Source organism: Aegilops tauschii, chromosome 4 (genome assembly GCF_002575655.3).
Source record: "Aegilops tauschii subsp. strangulata cultivar AL8/78 chromosome 4, Aet v6.0, whole genome shotgun sequence".
Classification (NCBI taxonomy): Eukaryota; Viridiplantae; Streptophyta; class Magnoliopsida; order Poales; family Poaceae; genus Aegilops; species Aegilops tauschii.
In genome coordinates, this window is record NC_053038.3 from 399,141,489 (window position 1) to 399,158,848 (window position 17,360).

The 17,360-nt window shown below is 46.4% G+C and overlaps 3 protein-coding genes across 3 annotated transcripts; all 3 read right to left on the reverse strand.

Annotated features, from left to right (window-relative positions):
* Positions 1-5,026: 5,026 nt before the first annotated feature.
* LOC109784544 (uncharacterized) lies at positions 5,027-6,640 on the reverse strand. The gene is made up of 3 exons (XM_073497360.1): positions 6,154-6,640; positions 5,878-6,027; positions 5,027-5,578 (listed from the first exon to the last, which is right to left on the reverse strand). Exons 1-3 carry the CDS (start codon positions 6,241-6,243, stop codon positions 5,027-5,029), a joined length of 792 nt encoding a protein of 263 aa, XP_073353461.1. The 5' UTR covers positions 6,244-6,640.
* A 1,800-nt stretch (positions 6,641-8,440) lies between these two features.
* Positions 8,441-10,887, reverse strand: LOC109784549 (deoxymugineic acid synthase 1-D). Its single transcript, XM_020343151.4, has 3 exons — positions 10,072-10,887; positions 9,107-9,350; positions 8,441-9,000 (listed from the first exon to the last, which is right to left on the reverse strand). The coding sequence occupies exons 1-3, from the start codon at positions 10,365-10,367 to the stop codon at positions 8,596-8,598; spliced, it is 945 nt and encodes a 314-aa protein (XP_020198740.1). The 5' UTR covers positions 10,368-10,887; the 3' UTR covers positions 8,441-8,595.
* Positions 10,888-11,049: 162 nt separating this feature from the next.
* On the reverse strand, positions 11,050-16,225 carry LOC109784550 (transmembrane 9 superfamily member 3). Its single transcript, XM_020343152.4, has 7 exons — positions 15,772-16,225; positions 15,263-15,303; positions 14,584-15,169; positions 13,071-13,208; positions 12,793-12,949; positions 12,201-12,685; positions 11,050-11,656 (listed from the first exon to the last, which is right to left on the reverse strand). The coding sequence occupies exons 1-7, from the start codon at positions 15,924-15,926 to the stop codon at positions 11,437-11,439; spliced, it is 1,782 nt and encodes a 593-aa protein (XP_020198741.1). The 5' UTR covers positions 15,927-16,225; the 3' UTR covers positions 11,050-11,436.
* Between the last annotated feature and the right edge of the window lie 1,135 nt (positions 16,226-17,360).

Below are 17,360 nucleotides of genomic sequence, written 5' to 3' on the forward strand. Positions count from 1 at the left end.
ACAGAAAGGAAGAGCTTAAGAAAAGTGTTCTTCAGAGAGAAGCTGACCTCAATCATTTTGAAGGTGACACTGATATATCAGAATTTCTGTCTGATTCAGATGGCAACAGTGTGGAACTGCAAGCAGTTTCTTCATCTGATGATGAAGATAGACCAATGGCACAGAAACTAAAGCCAGTGAGAAATCCTGGTCCAACAATTAGATCACACAATGAGGCTGAGAAAATGGAAAAACCAGATTGGTTGCCTGAAGCTGATGAAAAATGTTTTCCTGGTGATTATGGCATTAGTGATGAAGAAGATGAGCCCGAAGGATCCTATAAACTACCAAGTGGTAGGAAGAGAAGGAATATGAAGTTGAAGGAAAGGGTATGGTTCAATCCCAAACTACCAAACCCAGAAGAACAGTTTTGTAAGGGATTGTGCTTCACCAGTGTTTATGAGTATAGAGATGCACTTAGGGATTTTCACATTAGGACATTGAGGAACTTTCAATACCATAGAAATGCCCCAGATAGGATTATTGTTTGGTGCTCAGAGAGAGCACAAGGATGTGATTTTTATATCACTGCCTCTAAAATAGCTCATGAGAAAACTTTCTGCATCAAGAAGTGTGATATTGTGCACACTTGTGGAGCATGTGTAGAGTCCACAAAGGTTACTACAAAGTGGTTGTCCAGATCAGTACAGGAAGCATTGAGAGAAGACATTAGATCTCCTGTGGATGCATTAATTAAGAAGACAAAGACCAAGTTTTCAGTGGATGTGTCAAGGAGTGTGGCATATAGGGCAAGGAGGAAGGCTGTTGATGTGGTGCAAGGTGATCACAAGCAGCAGTATTTGAGGTTAAGAGATTATCTTCAAGCTGTTCTTGATACAAACCCTGCGAGCAGGTGTATAGTGACAACATTTGAAGATCCAGAAAACCCAGCACCTACTCCTAGATTCAAGTATCTTTTGTACTGTTTAGCAGCTTCAAAGGAAGGTTTCCTTAATGGTTGCAGACCAATTATAGGTAATTTTTGAAGATTTAACTGTTATTAATTAGGTAGTTCTATGTTGTAGCTAATTTGTCACTTAATCCAGGTCTTGATGGATGCTTCATCAAGTTAACCACTGGACAACAAATACTTGCAGCCACAGGAAGGGATGGCAACAACAACATCTACCCCGTAGCTTTTGGTGTGGTTGACAAGGAAGATGGAGAGAGTTGGACTTCGTTTTTAACTCAGTTGAGATGTTGCATTGGTAGTGGCAACAAGTTTGGAACATACACCATCATATCTGACAGGCAAAAGGTTAATGTCTTATGCACAAATATGTTTGATCAATGTGGTTTTAGTACCTACTGGAATTATTTAAGTTTGATCATGTGCATTACTAATTGGTTAATGCACAGGGCTTGCTTAAGGCAATAAATGAGGTATTCCCTGATTCACCTCAAAGGTACTGTCTTAGGCACATATATGCAAATTTCCAAGCAGCTGGATTTAGGGGGCAGGAACTAAAGAAATGTGTGGACCAGGCTAGCTACTCTTACACAAAACATGGTCATGAATTAGGGATGGCAGATTTGAAAGCACAGTGTGAGGATGCTTGGAAATGGCTAAAAAAGATTGATGCTTCTGCTTGGGCTAGGTTTGCTATGGATCATACATGCAAAACAGATCTAGTGGTGAACAACCTGAGTGAAGTGTTCAACAAGATGATACTGGATGTTAGGGCTAAGCCTATAAGGACAATGTTTGAAGGGATTAGGACCAAGCAGATGATCAAGAGGCAGCAGACCAGAGAGAAGTTACAGATTAGCAGGTGGACAATCACACCCAACTATGCAGAGATTTTAGAAGAGAATAAGAAATATGCCAAGTATTGCCAGGCTGATAGAGCAGGTGAAACAATATGGCAAGTTACCAGCAAAGAAAAACAATATTGTGTTGACATGGAAAAATATACCTGTGATTGCAAAAGATGGAACATGTCAGGAGTACCTTGCAGTCATGCCATATCTGCAATGACAAAGCAAAAACTGCATCCTGAGGACTATGTTAGTGAATTTTTCAAGAAGACATTATATTTTGAGACATACAAAGAAATTATATACCCTGTCCCTGGTCTAGATTGCTGGCCTCAATCAAACACACCAGACATTGAGCCTCCTATTTTTAAAGAAAAGGCAGGGAAAAAACAAACTGCAAGGAGGAAAGGGCAGTTTGAAGTTCCAGGTCCAAGAGATAGTAGTAGGATGGGGACTATAACATGTAGTAACTGTGGGCTAGAAGGACACAAGTATACAAGTTGCCAGAAGGCTCTGAGGCCTAAGCTTCAGATGAGGAAAAACAAAAATCAGGTAATTACATGACTTACAAGTTTCCTTTTTCCATGGTATTTACCCCACTAAATGTGTCCTGGTTCTTGAATGCAGGAAAATAGGGCAGTTTATGCAGATACACCAGCTGCACCAGCTCAAGGCCATGCTACAACTAGAAGAAGAGCCAATCCTACTCCAGGACCTGCTGCAACAGCAAATAGAGCATCACATTCTGCTCCAGGACCTTCTGCATCAGCACCAGCCCCTGTTGGTACATCCAGAAGGGGCAGGCCTGCAGGTAGAGGGAGAAATTCTGGTTTCAGTGCACCAAGATCTGCCACAACTTCTGCACAAGGTTTGGCAGGGACCAAAAGGAAGAGGTATCCAAGCTCCAAATTGAAGGGCTACTTCTATGCAAGTGGTAACTAATGGTAAGTCTGAACTTAGTTTTTGAACTTTTCTGAACTTAGTTTCTGAACTTAGTTTCTGCACTTGTCTGAACTTGTCTGAAACTGAACTTGTCTAAGATGGGCCTGCTGCCATGTTATGCTTTATTATTTTGGGCTTGGCACTGGGCTCGGTTATTGGCTCTCTGCCCCCCTCCCAAGCCTGCCATTCTGTCTACAAAAGACGCAGCGATCCTACAACCTCTTTCCCCTAACCCTAAACCTAGACGCCGCGGAAGCACGCGGACCCTAGTTCAGCCAGAGATGGATCCAGCATTAGGAGAGCTAGTGGATGACCATGAGGAGGTTGATAGGGCTGCTACGAGGGCCAATCGCAGAGCGCACGCGCTGGAGCGACGGCGGAGGCTGGCTGCCAGGATTATGGCAAAACGCAACGCCAACGATGTCAAGCAGTTCAATGAGGCGTTCCTAGAAGGAACGCACATCACGGATGACCTTGTCATCTGGTGGGCAAGAGACAGGGCAAGCTTCCATCGATTCCAAGTAACAAGGACTCGGTGGACTAGGATGTTGGCTACGTTCGAAGGAAGAGAGGATTAGTTCTCTGCATGTTCTCTGCATGCTTTGTGTTTTCTGTTTATGTATGTCTCTGAACTTATTTCTTCCTTTATACTGCATTTGCGTGCACTTATTATTGTTACTTCTGAATGTTCAGAGCGGCGTCATCTTCGTCGTCTGCAGAGTGAGAGAGCATGCAACAATGGAGATGCAGCAGCAAATTCTCGTCATCTTCGTCGTCTGTATTAGTACTATATTTGCTTAAATCAGCTCGAACTATTTATGTTTTATGCGTTTTCATGCGTGGTACTGAATGTTTCGTCTATGTCTATGTCTGAATCTGGTTAAGGATCATGCTATCTAAGCACTGCTGAATGTTTCTAAATTTGGTTTAAATTTGGTTACATTCCAACCTAACTTTCATTTTCCCGATGAGAAATGGCAGCAAATTATCACAAGTTTCAACACACTGAAACTGTGAACATTAAATACAGCACATCTACCACCTGTAAAGACTAGTAAAATCTCCTCACTATTACTACTCCACTGCCACACAACACCTCCCCCCACTTAACTCCCCCACCTCACTTCTGCCGCACCCACAACTACTCCTCCTCTCCCTAGCTCCAACCATGGCTGGTTCTTCCTCTTCCCCTTCCCCAGACCCATGGCTAAACCCATTCCCAACTGGCAAGGGATGGGTTGCCATGCTTCTTGGTTCAGCACGCGGCGACCAAGAACTCTTCCTCGACTACATGAAGGTCGCCATGAGGTACACCAGCGCTATTGGGCTGGTAGATGCAGCAGAGGAAGTGAGGAAGAAGGCGACTAGCGAGGAGAAGCAGCGCATGGAGCAGCGCTATGGAAACCCAGGTAAGGTGGTCATGCCCATCGACATTCTCCTATGGGCAATGAAGGAGGTCGACTCCGGCGATGCTGGGCAGAGGCAGCGGTGGGCAGACCACCGCTATGTCGCTCCAGCACAAGCTACATCAAATGCAAACGCAGCAGAGGTGCACGAAGACGACGACGACCTACAGATCGTCGCACAGCCAGCTGTGCAGGCTCGCCGCCGTCCTCCTCCCATCATCATCATCGATGAAGACGAAGAGGAAGAGGAGGTGGAGGTGCAGCCAAATCCCACCCAACTGAAGCAAGAGGTACGACGATCCGGACGCTTAGCAGGACAGACAACTAAGTGAATCTGAAACTATAAGTTTCAGATTCAGTTTCGTCAGTAGTTGAACTACCTATGTCAGTTTCGTCAATTGAACTACCTATGTCAGTTTCGTCAGTGTCAGTAATCTTCAGTTTTAGCAAGTATTGTGCTATCTATGTAATGCTACCTATGGTGCCTCCTATGTGAACTACCTACCTTTGTTCAGTGTTACCAAGTTTGTGCAATCTGTGAAATGTTACAACAAACTTCTCAGGACCATATTGCAGGTAGGATACAAAGACAGATAGAAACTGCAGCAGGCTTAGATAATAAGGTTCTTAACTTAGCATAAGGGCATTAAAGATAACATCATCTTAGAGCATTACAGATCAGGGCCATAACAGCACCCCACACCACAACCAAAATGATCTGAAACCATAGGCAGTTCTTAGGCTTAGGCAGTTCATTAGCTAATATTAGTACTGAGATGCATATTTGCATCAGATGAGATGCATATTTGCATCAGACTCCTTCATTGTTAGGCCATTTATATATAGAGGCCTCATATTTACTTACCAACCATGCCTAAAAATCACTCCTCCATGACAACTTGTTTGATCTTGTCCAGCTTTTCCTTGGACCCATGACCAACCTTCAGTAGCTCAGAAATGACATGCTCCAGCTTCTTCTTCTCTTCTTTAAGGAGGTCTCTCTCCACTTGTATCTCCTTCATGGCCTTCCTGGTGTTTTGAATGATATCAGCTTGACTCTGCAGGATGCACCTCTGTTCTTTCTTCAGCTTAAGCTTCTCCATTTGAACCTCAATCTTTGCCTGCTCCTCAAGCTGATGCTTCTTCTCCTTAAGTTCATTGATTGCCTGGCTTGTGTAATCCATGTCATGGGATTTCTGCCCATCCTGGTAATCAAACAGCTTGGATACATCATCCACAAGCTGACTGTACTGATTGGCAAGAGAATCCAGCTCCTTCTTCAGTTTCTCAACCTCTATCTCATGAGCTTCTTTGTCTTGGACTCTACCAAGGTTCTCCTCATGATACATATCCCACAGCTTGGTTAAACACCTCTGCAGGATTACTGGCCAAGGGGCATCTACCCACTCCAGAACACCACAGTTCACACCATCCTGAAAATGCAGTAAAATATTAATGATAACTAAATCCAGTAAAATTCAGTTACAGAATTCATACATACATATCAATGTTTGTCTGAATGCAGTAACAAAGAAATTCAGTTAGACCAATTTTAGATGTTGCCTAGATTCAGTTCCTATCATAGATTTAGCTAACACATGAACACCACACCAGCTTTGTACTTCAGTTTTCAGTAAACAGATACTGAAACAACAAGAATATCAATGTTGTTTGCACTATGTACCACCAAATTAATCTACACATGAAAACCACTAACAATAGTTGCTCTTACCGTAGTAGCACATCCAATGAATCTCCTTCCAGTGTCAGTCCCTTCAAATGCCACAAACCTGCCTGGTCTCTGCCTGTGCAGGATGCACTTACGGTCAGATTCAACCACAAGCCCACTGAAACTTGGATCTATCACCGTGTCAGGAGTTTGCTGCAGTACCAACCCCATATATATCAGCCACAACACCTCACACATAAGAACTACATGGAAGAGCAGAGTGAGCTCAAACCCTAACCCTAACCCTAGCATAGGAGAAAACAGAGTGAGCTCACTTACAAAATACTCCATTTGCATGCTGTTGTACTCATCCATGTACTCGTCATCGTCGGCGTCGGATGTCTCGTTGCTGTTGGGCCAGGAAGGCATCCTCGCGCCGCCGCGTCGCAGTCGCCGGAGGAAACAGAGGAAGAAGAGAGCTCGGGGAGAGGAGTGAGTGACTGATGGTTCGCTCGGTCGGCCGGCCGGTCGGTCGTTTTGACCTAGCCCCTGGCTGGTTCCGACCGAGCCGGGCCACTAACGGCCGCGAGCGGGCGTCCGTTAGCCGTTAGGGCCGCCGTCGGCCTGCCATGTGGGCCATCCCTGTCAGTTAAGCGGTTAAAACGGCTAAATGGACGATCAACACGACTTGGTAGTTTTTTGCCACAAAATTTGAAATTTTCGGTAGTTATTAGTCACTTTTTTGAAAGTGGTAGTTCTGTGGGACGGATACCCCTAATGTGGTAGTTTTTTGTCAAATACTCGATCGATGCAATAACATGTAAGGGTAATGAGGCCTTGTTGCGAAACACTCTCGCGATCCTCTCATTCCAAAGTGCCCAACAGACTAACATCTTCAAAGAACGGAAATACTAACGCCCACACGTGTGAGCGTTTGCATCTCGCCTACACGCGTGGATCCGCATCCGTTTATGGGTGCACGAATCTTGGCATGATTGTGGTGCCATGTAGGACTGGGCTGGTGTGCGGGCATTCACCCGGTCGCCCACACGTCTGTTTCATCACACGGAGGGGCCGGTGTGTGGGCGTTTAGCAGTTCGCCCACACACGAGTTCTCACTCACGCACAAAGGCTGGTGTGTGGGCATTTGCCATCTCGCCCACACGCCTGTCTCCTCTCCCACACCCAAGTTGCCAGTTGCCATGCGTTTTGTAGTGTACATGGCAACTGCCCTAGTGTGCTTGTAAGTAGATGGCAACACTCTCTTTTTTCTACCCGAACATGTCAGTTGCCATGTGTTTTGCAGGGTACACGGCAACTGCCCTAGTGTGCTTGTAAGCAGATGGCAACTCTCTCTTTTACCCGAACATGTTGTTTTGCCATGTCTCTTTGTAACGCTACACGGCAACTGCCTAGTGTTAGTAGGTGGCAACTCCTAAGGTTTTCAAATCATGGCAACTGTAGTAAACCAGACCATACATGGTAACTGCTTAGTGTTAGTAGGTGGCAACCTCTAAAGTTTTCAAATCATGGCAACTGTAGTAAACCAGACCATACATGGCAACAGCTGCAGTTGTCCAAAATGGCATCTGGCACTTGACCTGAGATGGCAACTGCAGTTGAGCAACCATGACAACTGTAGTTGTCCGACATGGCAACTGTAGTTCAGCGACATGGCAACTGCAGTTAAACGGACATTGAAGAGGGTCCGGACCATGGCAACTGCGGGGACGCGTGGTGACTGTCACGCGGGGCGTGCGGGACCGTGAGATAGGTAGCTAAGAGAGGTCATGTGGGCGTTATGCATTTTGCCCACACGTAGGCGTGTGAGAGGGACCGCAAGTAAAAAAAGAGGCGTGTGTGCGCTAGTTGTTTCGCCCATACATAGACGTGTGAACTGGTCCTCTTAGACACCACACAAAACATATGTGCAGACCCCTTAACGCCCACACGTGTGGCAGTTATCGTCGTCCTCAAAGAATTATAGGCATTCCTGTTGACTCCCACCATCCCACCATGTCCGTTCCACCACGTTGCCACCGATGGAAGAGCGGACCAGGAACTGACCTGAGATTGCATCCCCAGCCATGCATTGATCGCATCCCAAATCCTAGTAGAGTACATTCTCGGAATGTTCAGAACTAACAAACATGGACATCAGCAGCGGAGTATTTCAGGGGCCGAAATGGGTAGTACTTGCAGACTAGTAGTACTATATGTTATATTTGAAAAAATGACAAATGTGCAGTTTCTCACACACTTGACGTACGTTAGCTTAGCACCGGCACTGCAACATCTGACTGGTCGTGGTAGTCACCCGGCCGCCGAGCAAGAGCTACCATTTTTCTAAAAGCAAGCACGGCACTTCGCCGGCATTGTCGGGCCCGGCCGGTTGGCACGACGACGGCTAGCCGTCAGTGGGCTGCTCTGCCACCCATTATAGCAGATGCTTGCGTCGAGCGCATGCGGCATACGGCCCATGATGAAACTCGACGCCGCTGCCTCTCTTTATTTACATACACACTTCTTTTTGTTCTGTTCTGCCCTTGGAACAACTTACATTGCCAGGAAAGTACGCATAATAACATGATGAGATGATCCCGATCTCTTAATAACTCTCCTTAAATGCGGCAGTAAACATCTTCATTTATTCACTGAAACACAATGCAGAACATGATTTTATTCAAAGGGAAATCGTCCCCCGATCAACCACCCGCCCATGGCCAAGGATGACACCCAGCACACACGTAGCGCCGGACAGTCGGCCTCTCCACTGGCTACTCATATCTCGCCGTCCCAGAGCTCCTCGAGGGACTTGTAGGGCCCGTGCTCGGACACGTAGCGCTTGCCGAGGTTGATCTTGCGCTGCGGGATCTCGGCGATCCGGAGGCGCTCCTCCTCCGTGAGCTCCCAGCCGTCCACCTCCAGGTTCTCCCTCATCCGGGCCTCGTCGAAGCTCTTGACGATGAGGCAGTCCCCCTGCTCGTACACCCACCTCAGGCACACCTGCGCCACGCTCTTGCCCCTGGACGCGGCGATCTCCTGCAGGACGCCGGCGTCCATCACGGCGTCGCTGCCCCAGTGCGTGCCCTTGGCCCCCAGCGGCGAGTAGGCGCACAGCTGGATGCCCTTGCCCCTGCAGAACTCCCTCAGCTTTCTCTGCTGCCACACCGGGTTCACCTCCACCTGCAAAAGGACACATCGGTCACTCACTTCGTCGTGTGTATGATCTACTTGTATTTTTTATGAACAAAATCAATTAGATGTACTGTATGTAGGAATGTATGGTGACCTGATTGACGGTGGGAGGGATGGTGGCGAAGGAGAGGAGGGTCTCCAGCTTCTTGCAGGAGAAATTGGCGACGCCGATGGCCTTGGCGAGGCCCAGCCTGTGGCACTCCTCCATGGCCTCCCACACGGCCCGCATGTCGAAGGGCACGAAGTCCTCGGCCGTGAAGGGGGCCTTGAACCGCCCGGGCTTCATGGACACCGGCCAGTGGACAAGGTACAGGTCCACGTACTCCATCTGGAGATTCCTGCAGTGCCATTCATTACGCGGATGCGCCGTGGTTAAGTAATTCCTGTCAGGGGCCATTCTCTAACCAATAATAGTACTAGATCAGTTACACGATGGCGCAACGGTGCACTTGCAATGTTGGGTTCAGTGCCCGTGAGTCGATCGATGATGCACGACAGGACTGATTTGATCTGTATTTGGAGCTAGCTAAGCTAGCTTGCTCCAGCTAGTGTCTTCTGGGAATTGCAATGTTGGCTTTACGCGACAGTGAATTTCTACTGGGTTTCTTGTTCAGGTTGTCAGATCAGATCAGTGTGGTGTGTGAGAAAGATCCACGTTTGTTGGAACTTGGGCCGACACCGTTGATGTGTGGGCTCAACTGATATGCCTGAAAGATAGGTGCACATCAAAGTGACAAACCCGGCATGCCTGTCAAACCCATTTCACTCCTTCCTAGCAGTGGTTTTCAAGCGGTCAGTTGGAGTAGTATGCAATTGGTCCCATGTAGTATTATCATCTACTAGTATTATGTATGTCTCTCTTCAGTATTTTCTAGGTTTTGCTTCAGCGGCAAATTGGCAATTGGTTCCATGCTTTTCAGGCCTTAATCACAGACAGGATAGCTGTAATACTCCTACCTCAGTGCTACACGACCGACCCTAGAGCACAGGCTTGTCATGATTATCATGAGATCCAAGCGAAATCGAAATCTGAGCAAGAGGAGGAGATGGGCGCCGTACCGGAGCGACTGCCTGAGGGCGGGGACGACCCTGTCGCGGTGGGCGTCGCTGCACCAGAGCTTGGAGGTGATGAAGAGCTCGTCCCGGGAGGCGACGGCGCCGGAGCGCACGGCCTCGGCGGCGGCCTCGCCGATGGGGGCCTCGGTCTCGTAGTGCGCCGCCGTGTCGAAGTGGCGGTACCCTATCTCGATGGCGCGGAGGACGGCGCGGCGGATGGGGTCCGGCTTGGGCCCCTGCACCGCCGTGCCCATGCCGATGCGCGGCATGCCCGCGGCCGTCTTCTCGCCGGCGCCCATGGCTTGAGTCGAGACCTGTGGGTGCTGAGATTCTGTGCAGGGTGAAAGGACTCGGGTTAGTTGCAGCGGGAGGCGTGCCTGGGGTTAATACAATCTGCGGGATACGCCGCATATATGCGCTCTTCCGAGGCGTTGACGGCATGTGACGGCATGAGACGTGCCTCGGGTCACTGGTAGTGGTAGGAGTGGTTGAGCTCCTCGGGTCGGTGCAAGCTTTTGGCCGATTAAAGATGCGGAAATTCTTGGTGTTAGTCTAGACGCAGCGTGCTTTCTGCGTCCGTTTTTACGATTTGGGCGTTGCCGTGTCCTATCCTTGGACGATGCAGCTACAAAAGAAAGGCGCTGATCATGCCAACCTGCTAGAACCGGCACGAGGCCACAGCCAAGTCCATGCCTGCATCACCATGCTTTAGCCAAAAATAAGCAAAGCAGCAGTTGAAATGTCACACTACTCTACTAATTCCATGGCATTTTTCTAAAGATATCGCCAGTGTAACACGGAGTTATTGATTTCTCCTTTATGCTTTCCTTTTTCTCTTTAATAAACTGTGCTTCTGTAATCTGTACCGATGTTGTGAAAAAATGGTTATGAACAAATAAATAAGAGGACCTTCAGAGGTGCTTGGCAATTAGCTCACTGGTAAATTACAGAAGAAACTTTGCCAGATTTGTAAAGAAAATATTTCAAAATCTGACAATATATAACCAGAACGCATAGGATACAAGGACAAAGGTACAGATCAACTGGGCATGCCCTTTCTTTCTGCCATAGGAACTTGCACAGAAATTTATATGGGCTGTTATGGTTCAACAAAGTAATACTGTCTGGACGTCACATAATACATGGGGGGGATCAAAGGAAAGACGGTTCATCATACCGGTCGCACAATGACAAGAAATTTTATAGGTTCATTACCTCTTCCTACGAATAATGGCCTAATCTCAAACATGCCAATCTCTAGTTGCTTCCTGTTGCACGCGAGAGCTAACCTTTTCTATACTGGGACTTCTTAGCGGCACCAAAAAGGAGTACAACTCTGCTTGCTGCTCTTCTTCCTCCAACCACACTTTACTCACACTTGATCGACTTGTATATGTGCCGAACAAAGAACAGGGCGGCACGGAAGCCCACCATACCCAGCATCAGGAAGAATGCATAGCAGATGCACGCCATGTACCCAAAGAAGAAAGAGGTCTGCATGAACCCAGACATATCCGATCGGGCATAGTAGTAGTACAGACAGTAGCCATAGACGAAAAATCCAGTTGATCCTCCGCATAGGAATGACCTGTTCAGAAAATTTTACAAAAAAATGTTCAGCACAACAATGACAAGATTTTCCAACAGAAAAGGCAAAAGCAAAAATGGCTACTGGTTAGATGGGCGTCATTAAGAAGTGTTGATACTTTGTCTGATCGGTCATTTAACAAATAACCAGAGCAGAGCCAAATAACAAATAACAAATAACCTAGCATGGAAAACGGATACAATACAAATCCAAATTTAATAGGGTACAATTATTGTAAGTACTTTATCTGGACAATCATCTCTCAAACATTTAATATGTATCTGTATCGACAAAAAAAATTATGCTGGTATGGTATATGCCAAGTTTGTAGCATATCAACATATGCAGTATCCATGACAATGTATTCATGACGTTTACATGTAAGAAGAACATGACTTGTGGTTGAAAAAGCATGACTCCAGATCAGGAATTGTAACAGATTTCAGGAACTCATGAGTTGTAACAAACTTTACTAATGCCATAATATTGCTAATAAGCTGCAATTCCAGCACCAAAATTATGGTGATAAGAAAAATGGCTGTACCTCCACCACCACTCATGGTCTTCAGCAGCAAGCTGGAAGTATGTCAGCGCAACAGTGATGAAGGCAGTGACAATAAGCAGGATGATGAAGACTATGAAGAGAATGCTGTAGATCGTGTAAATTCGGTGGCCCCAAACACTAGCAAAGATGTAGTAGAGCTCGATATATATAGCGCTGAAAGGCAAAAATCCAGCCATAGCCATCTGCGGAACTGTTGTCCGGTACCAGGGAAGTGGAGGAATCTCCCTAGGGTATTTGGTGGTACGGCAAGGAGCCTGGAATTCACTCTTGCTGTTTTTACCAGCAATGCCTCCCAAAACTAGTAGAGGGAATGTGACTAAGGTCCAGATCAGCACAATGACACAGATGGTGCCGAACGGCAATGCTGCTGTTGCACTATAAGCAATGGCAACAGTGTTCAAGAAACAGAATGTCAGGAAGAGAGGTCCACAAAACAGGCATCCTGTCAGTAGCAAGTTCCTCACCTGAGAATACAAGCATAAAATCATAGTGTTAGAACTATAGAACAAATATAATGCATGCTTTCAAAAATATCAACTTGACAGAATAATCTAGGGATATCAACACATACCCAGTTCGTTCCCTCTAGCTGGCAATAGAAAGAGGTTGCAATGTAACCAGCAATTCCTGAGGTGAGTGCATAGATGACGACCAATGCGGTGAAAAGGGCACCACGATTGTAAGGGTAGAATACTCCAACGAGTGCAAGCAGGAATATAAAGGTTGTTCTGCCATGTCCAAATAATATCGTTAGATATGCGCAATCCAAGGAATAACTAAATGATTTTTATTTACACACGGTATGGTAATAGTATAAAAGGCAAAAAAAAAGAATGCATCAGCACTTACAGAGCAAACAGTTGAGTTCCAGTGCCAAGAGCAGCCGAAAACAATGACTTGTTCTTGGGGAACCGAAAGACATCACCGTGAATATACTTCCATCCAGACTCTTCTTGGTCATCAGCTGCTTCCTCATCATGGGCATACCTTCAAATAATATATATGATGTTCAGAAACATAGAAAAGAAATGCAGTCGATGCTCTTAATATATCAATAGGGAAGACCAAAACTGAGGAAATCACAGTCAAATCATTGCTAGATTACATCATAGAATGGGCAAAATACGAATATGCCCATGAAGTAATCTGTTTCATAAACTTATTCTAAATCATGCAGCGGGCTACATCCTCAACTACAGAACATCATCCAATATAAGGGATAAAGCATAGGCCTAAAGGTAAAAACTAATTAACCAGTCAATAGGTTGCCTGCTTGCATGCTGACCAAACATTTGTATGTGAATGCTATAAAGATACTAGATTTGCACATCATTCGTGAAGCTTGCCCGGCTGACATGCAAAACAATCCAGCCATACCAAATTGAGCTAAATATCAACCAGAGAAAACTTAGAAGGGGACTATAAGGCCCCTCCCAATGCTCCACCTTGTACAGGTGCTAAGGCTGCCATGTAGGCAAAAAAGATGATGTGGCAAGGTAATTAAGAGGAGAGAGATGGGTGTGGTGACCCCAGGAAGAAACAATGACAAGCACGGGAACCTAGGGAAAACACTTAAATGAAAGAAGCCCACCAATGCATGGATAACTTTAGTTGCTAAACCATTAAATGAAGAATGCTTAGCAACAACAAATTAAGCACCTTTGCATTGGGGATTTTAGTTGCTTAGCTCTTTAATGTGCTTAGCACCTCATCTTAGCACTAGTGCATTGGAGGAGGTCTAAGATCTTTGTCCTAATTAGGATCTAGGGACAGTAACTTTTGCTAGCTCTATAACATCTGGCTGAAATAAGGTCTGGAAGAATCAATGGTGAAGCTGGCTGGAAGCAATTAGGCTGGATCGATGAATGGAATAATGGATGTAAGAGAATATATCCATTCACGACAAGAGATTAAATATATCCATGACAGATTACCAAAAGACAGAGGGACTCTTTAATTCAAAAGATTCTTAGGAATTTTCCTTTTGTTTGATTTGTAGGATTTGATCCATTGACTTGAAACCTATTGGAAAGATTCCTTTGTTTTTCCTATGGTGCAACCAAGCACCCTTTGGTACAAACTTAATCACGTAGGATTCAAGTGGGCATGACATTGCGATCGCAAAAAAAAACTGTGTTATCAGAATAATACTATTCAAACAGACCCTAAACAATCTTTCAGATATGTTTCATGGAAATGTATCACGAGTGTTTTGCAGTAAGAACTGAGGAACAAAGCCTATGAGGTGAGTTTGTGTGTCTCTGTAATGTATGGCAATGCAGTAGGGGTATACCAAAACTGAACATTGTATAAGCAATAGTGAATCAGTTATTCACATAAATGAAGTTTGGTGGAAACTTACTTAACAAAATCATTCTTCAGAACTCGCATGAGGATTGTTGCCAAGAACCCTGTGAGGAGAAGGACCGTAACACAAGAATTTATAATGGAGAACCAATGAACCTCCAAGTGATGCGGCATGTTGGAGGAGCTGGAATACTTCTCCATCCTCTTCTCGAATGGTGTAGGTGTCTCCTTCCACTTGACAGTGTAAAGGAAATCCACATTAACCTCCTTGTCCTCCGTCAGGTCAACCAGTGCACTCTGGTCGGTATGCACATTGATCTCAATGACACGGTCGTTGTTGTAGAGGATGTCAAAGATAATGTGCCTGTAGAGGTAGTACTTCCACTCGCTCGGGTCAGGCTTGCCTCCCTTCTCGACCTTACCGATGAAACCCCACAGCGGGAGATCATCGTAGTACATCTGGAAGTAGTAGTCCTTGGCTACCGCGTTCCGGAACTTGGCCACGTCCTCCTTGGTAAGCTTCTTGGGGCAAACGGCCTTGGAATCGTGATCGGTGCGGAAATCAAGCTTGTAGGGCGCATCAACCAACCGATCCCCATTGAGGACCTCGCCGAGGGCCTCGCTCTTCTCCTTCACTTTCTCTGAAATTAAAGCCACACATAATAAGCATGAGATAGTTTGAGAGAGAACTTACTAAACCAAGCAAGTAATGGAATGAGTAGTGGCCAACTAACCCGGGGAGCAGAAAGGGAGGTCGAAGTAGCGGTACGTCTCGCTGCAAGGAAAGGAAGTAAGGCGTGAGAATTTTGCGTTTATAGAGGGGCACAAATCTGCTTTAGCATACAGATCCGGTTCCTAACGCTGCAGACAAAAGCTCGTTCGATACATCCAAAATTGGCGCCCAAACCAATAAGAACCGACACTTTACTGAAGACAGACATAAATAGAAGCCTACGTGAAGGAGATCCGGAGTGCACTGAATCAGTTGCGACGCTGCCCAATCCACCACTCCGGGAGCTCTCCGCCAGATCTCCTCCGAAACTAGGCGGTGCTAACCATCGTGACGCGGCGTAAACCCTCGCACCCAGACCATTCCGCCCCGGCATCAGACCGGAGCAATACACGGCACGGCCACTCTCCCGCGGAACCCGATGGATCCGACGACCCCCCACGCGCGGACAGGGAATGAACCGAAAGGGATCTGGAGGAGGGAGGGGAGGGATGGGATGGAGATCTGGCTGACCTGGGGTTGTGGAAGGGGCCGACCTTGTTGGCGTAGAGCGGGACGGGGTCGCCGAGCTTGTAGCGGTGGTCGGAGCCGTCGGAGAGGACGCCGGCGACGGCGAGGGCGAGCAGGAGGAGGAGCGCCGAGGCCGCGCGCGCGGCCGGCGATGCCATCGCTCGTCCTCTCCTCGGGCGGGGCGACGTTGACGAGAGGCGGGTTGGGGGCACGAGGAGAGGAAGGGGCGGAGAGATCTGAGTGGCGCCCTGTCCCTGCTTGCTTCCTTCTTAATAGAAATAGAAGAGGGAGTCGGAGGAGGAAGGAAGGATGGAGATCTGGCTCTGGCCGGGGGGGCGGGGTTGGCTCGGATGGCGTTCTTTTTTTTCTCCCCTCCTCGCTCGTGATGGTTGGGTTGGGTTGGGTTGGGTGGTGGCGGAAGGTGGCGATGTACTACTCGATCGGTTCGCCTTTGTGTGCATTGGTCAGCTAGCGAACCCACATTTGGTCGACGCGTCGGTCGATCCCCCGGGTGGGAGGAGTCTGGTGCAAGTCTCTTTAGCACCTTTTTGGCCTGACCGCATTATCAAATCTCGTTAGGATAGTAACATAGCACTTTTCAAGAAATTTTTGCTTATGTGAGATGTAGTTAATGAGGAGAGAGAGGTGTTTAGAGTAACATAATATGTTAGTGTAACATAGCACTTTTCGAAAAATGATGAGTCTACAAGCTAATAAATGAAGCCATCTATGATAGTACTTTGCTTTGCACTATGAAGGTAGTAACTTAGACTAGTTTTATATGCATGACACTAATATAAGTTACTCCTCACTATGACCAGCCTTACGGCCATATACTACTACTACTACTATTTTCTTTTTTTTTAGGATACTACTACTACTAGTAGTTACTTAATTAAATGAACTCGCGCTTTGCGTCCTAAGGCACAACCACCGACAGCCTCCTAAAAACAGAAAAAGATTCATAATTGAACACACCATGGAAAGGCTCCTAGTAGAAAACAGAAAACATTTCCACACACAATAGAAAAAGAGCAGTGCTATAGGGACGACAAACTTTTCACCCGAAATCTGGACGATGGATCAAAACATCCATTGGATTGCATCTTTTGGCAAACCAGCCCGTTTTAGATCGACATCGTCCAGATTCGCCCATGCACTGTCGTGTACGGAGTAGTTTCAAATTTAAAAAAAAAAACAAGATGAAAATGTTTCAATCACAATGAGACTGGAATTAGTGAGCACACTTAACGATACTTCTTTGCTCAGAATGCCTCCAAATTACCCCTTCAGTTTGACCTGAACTAGGTCAAAATCGAACCATCAAGGCTGATGTCTTACCAAGGACACAAGAATCTAACCACGTGCTATGTTGTAAGCTATATGAAAAAGAATCCAAAAGAAGGAAAACGGGCACAAGAATCTATATGCATCTTACCACGCTAATTAATGAAATTGCAATATCCCAAAAGGAGCTTTAGTCAACCCCCGAATAAATGATAGTATTCCGTGTCAGGGTTCACAGAACTGGGCAACATAAGGAATAAATAAAGTAACAAAAGAAAGTACAGGATATTCATGGACAGCATTAC

Bases quoted from the DNA above. Each gene is read 5' to 3' on its own strand.
- LOC109784544 (XM_073497360.1), bottom strand. From the start codon at position 6,243: ATGCCTTCCTGGCCCAACAGCAACGAGACATCCGACGCCGACGATGAC. The intron at 6,028-6,153 runs GTAAGTGAGCTC...TTGGTACTGCAG, and splicing joins GCATGCAAATGGAGTATTTT to CAAACTCCTGACACGGTGAT. The intron at 5,579-5,877 runs GTAAGAGCAACT...CTGCATTTTCAG, and splicing joins TCATTGGATGTGCTACTACG to GATGGTGTGAACTGTGGTGT.
- LOC109784549 (XM_020343151.4), bottom strand. From the start codon at position 10,367: ATGGGCGCCGGCGAGAAGACGGCCGCGGGCATGCCGCGCATCGGCATG. The intron at 9,351-10,071 runs GTACGGCGCCCA...ATGGCACTGCAG, and splicing joins GCCCTCAGGCAGTCGCTCCG to GAATCTCCAGATGGAGTACG. The intron at 9,001-9,106 runs GTCACCATACAT...GTCCTTTTGCAG, and splicing joins TCCCTCCCACCGTCAATCAG to GTGGAGGTGAACCCGGTGTG.
- LOC109784550 (XM_020343152.4), bottom strand. From the start codon at position 15,926: ATGGCATCGCCGGCCGCGCGCGCGGCCTCGGCGCTCCTCCTCCTGCTC. The intron at 13,209-14,583 runs GTAAGTTTCCAC...TATTATTTGAAG, and splicing joins CTGAAGAATGATTTTGTTAA to GTATGCCCATGATGAGGAAG. The intron at 11,657-12,200 runs GTACAGCCATTT...TTTTCTGAACAG, and splicing joins GACCATGAGTGGTGGTGGAG to GTCATTCCTATGCGGAGGAT.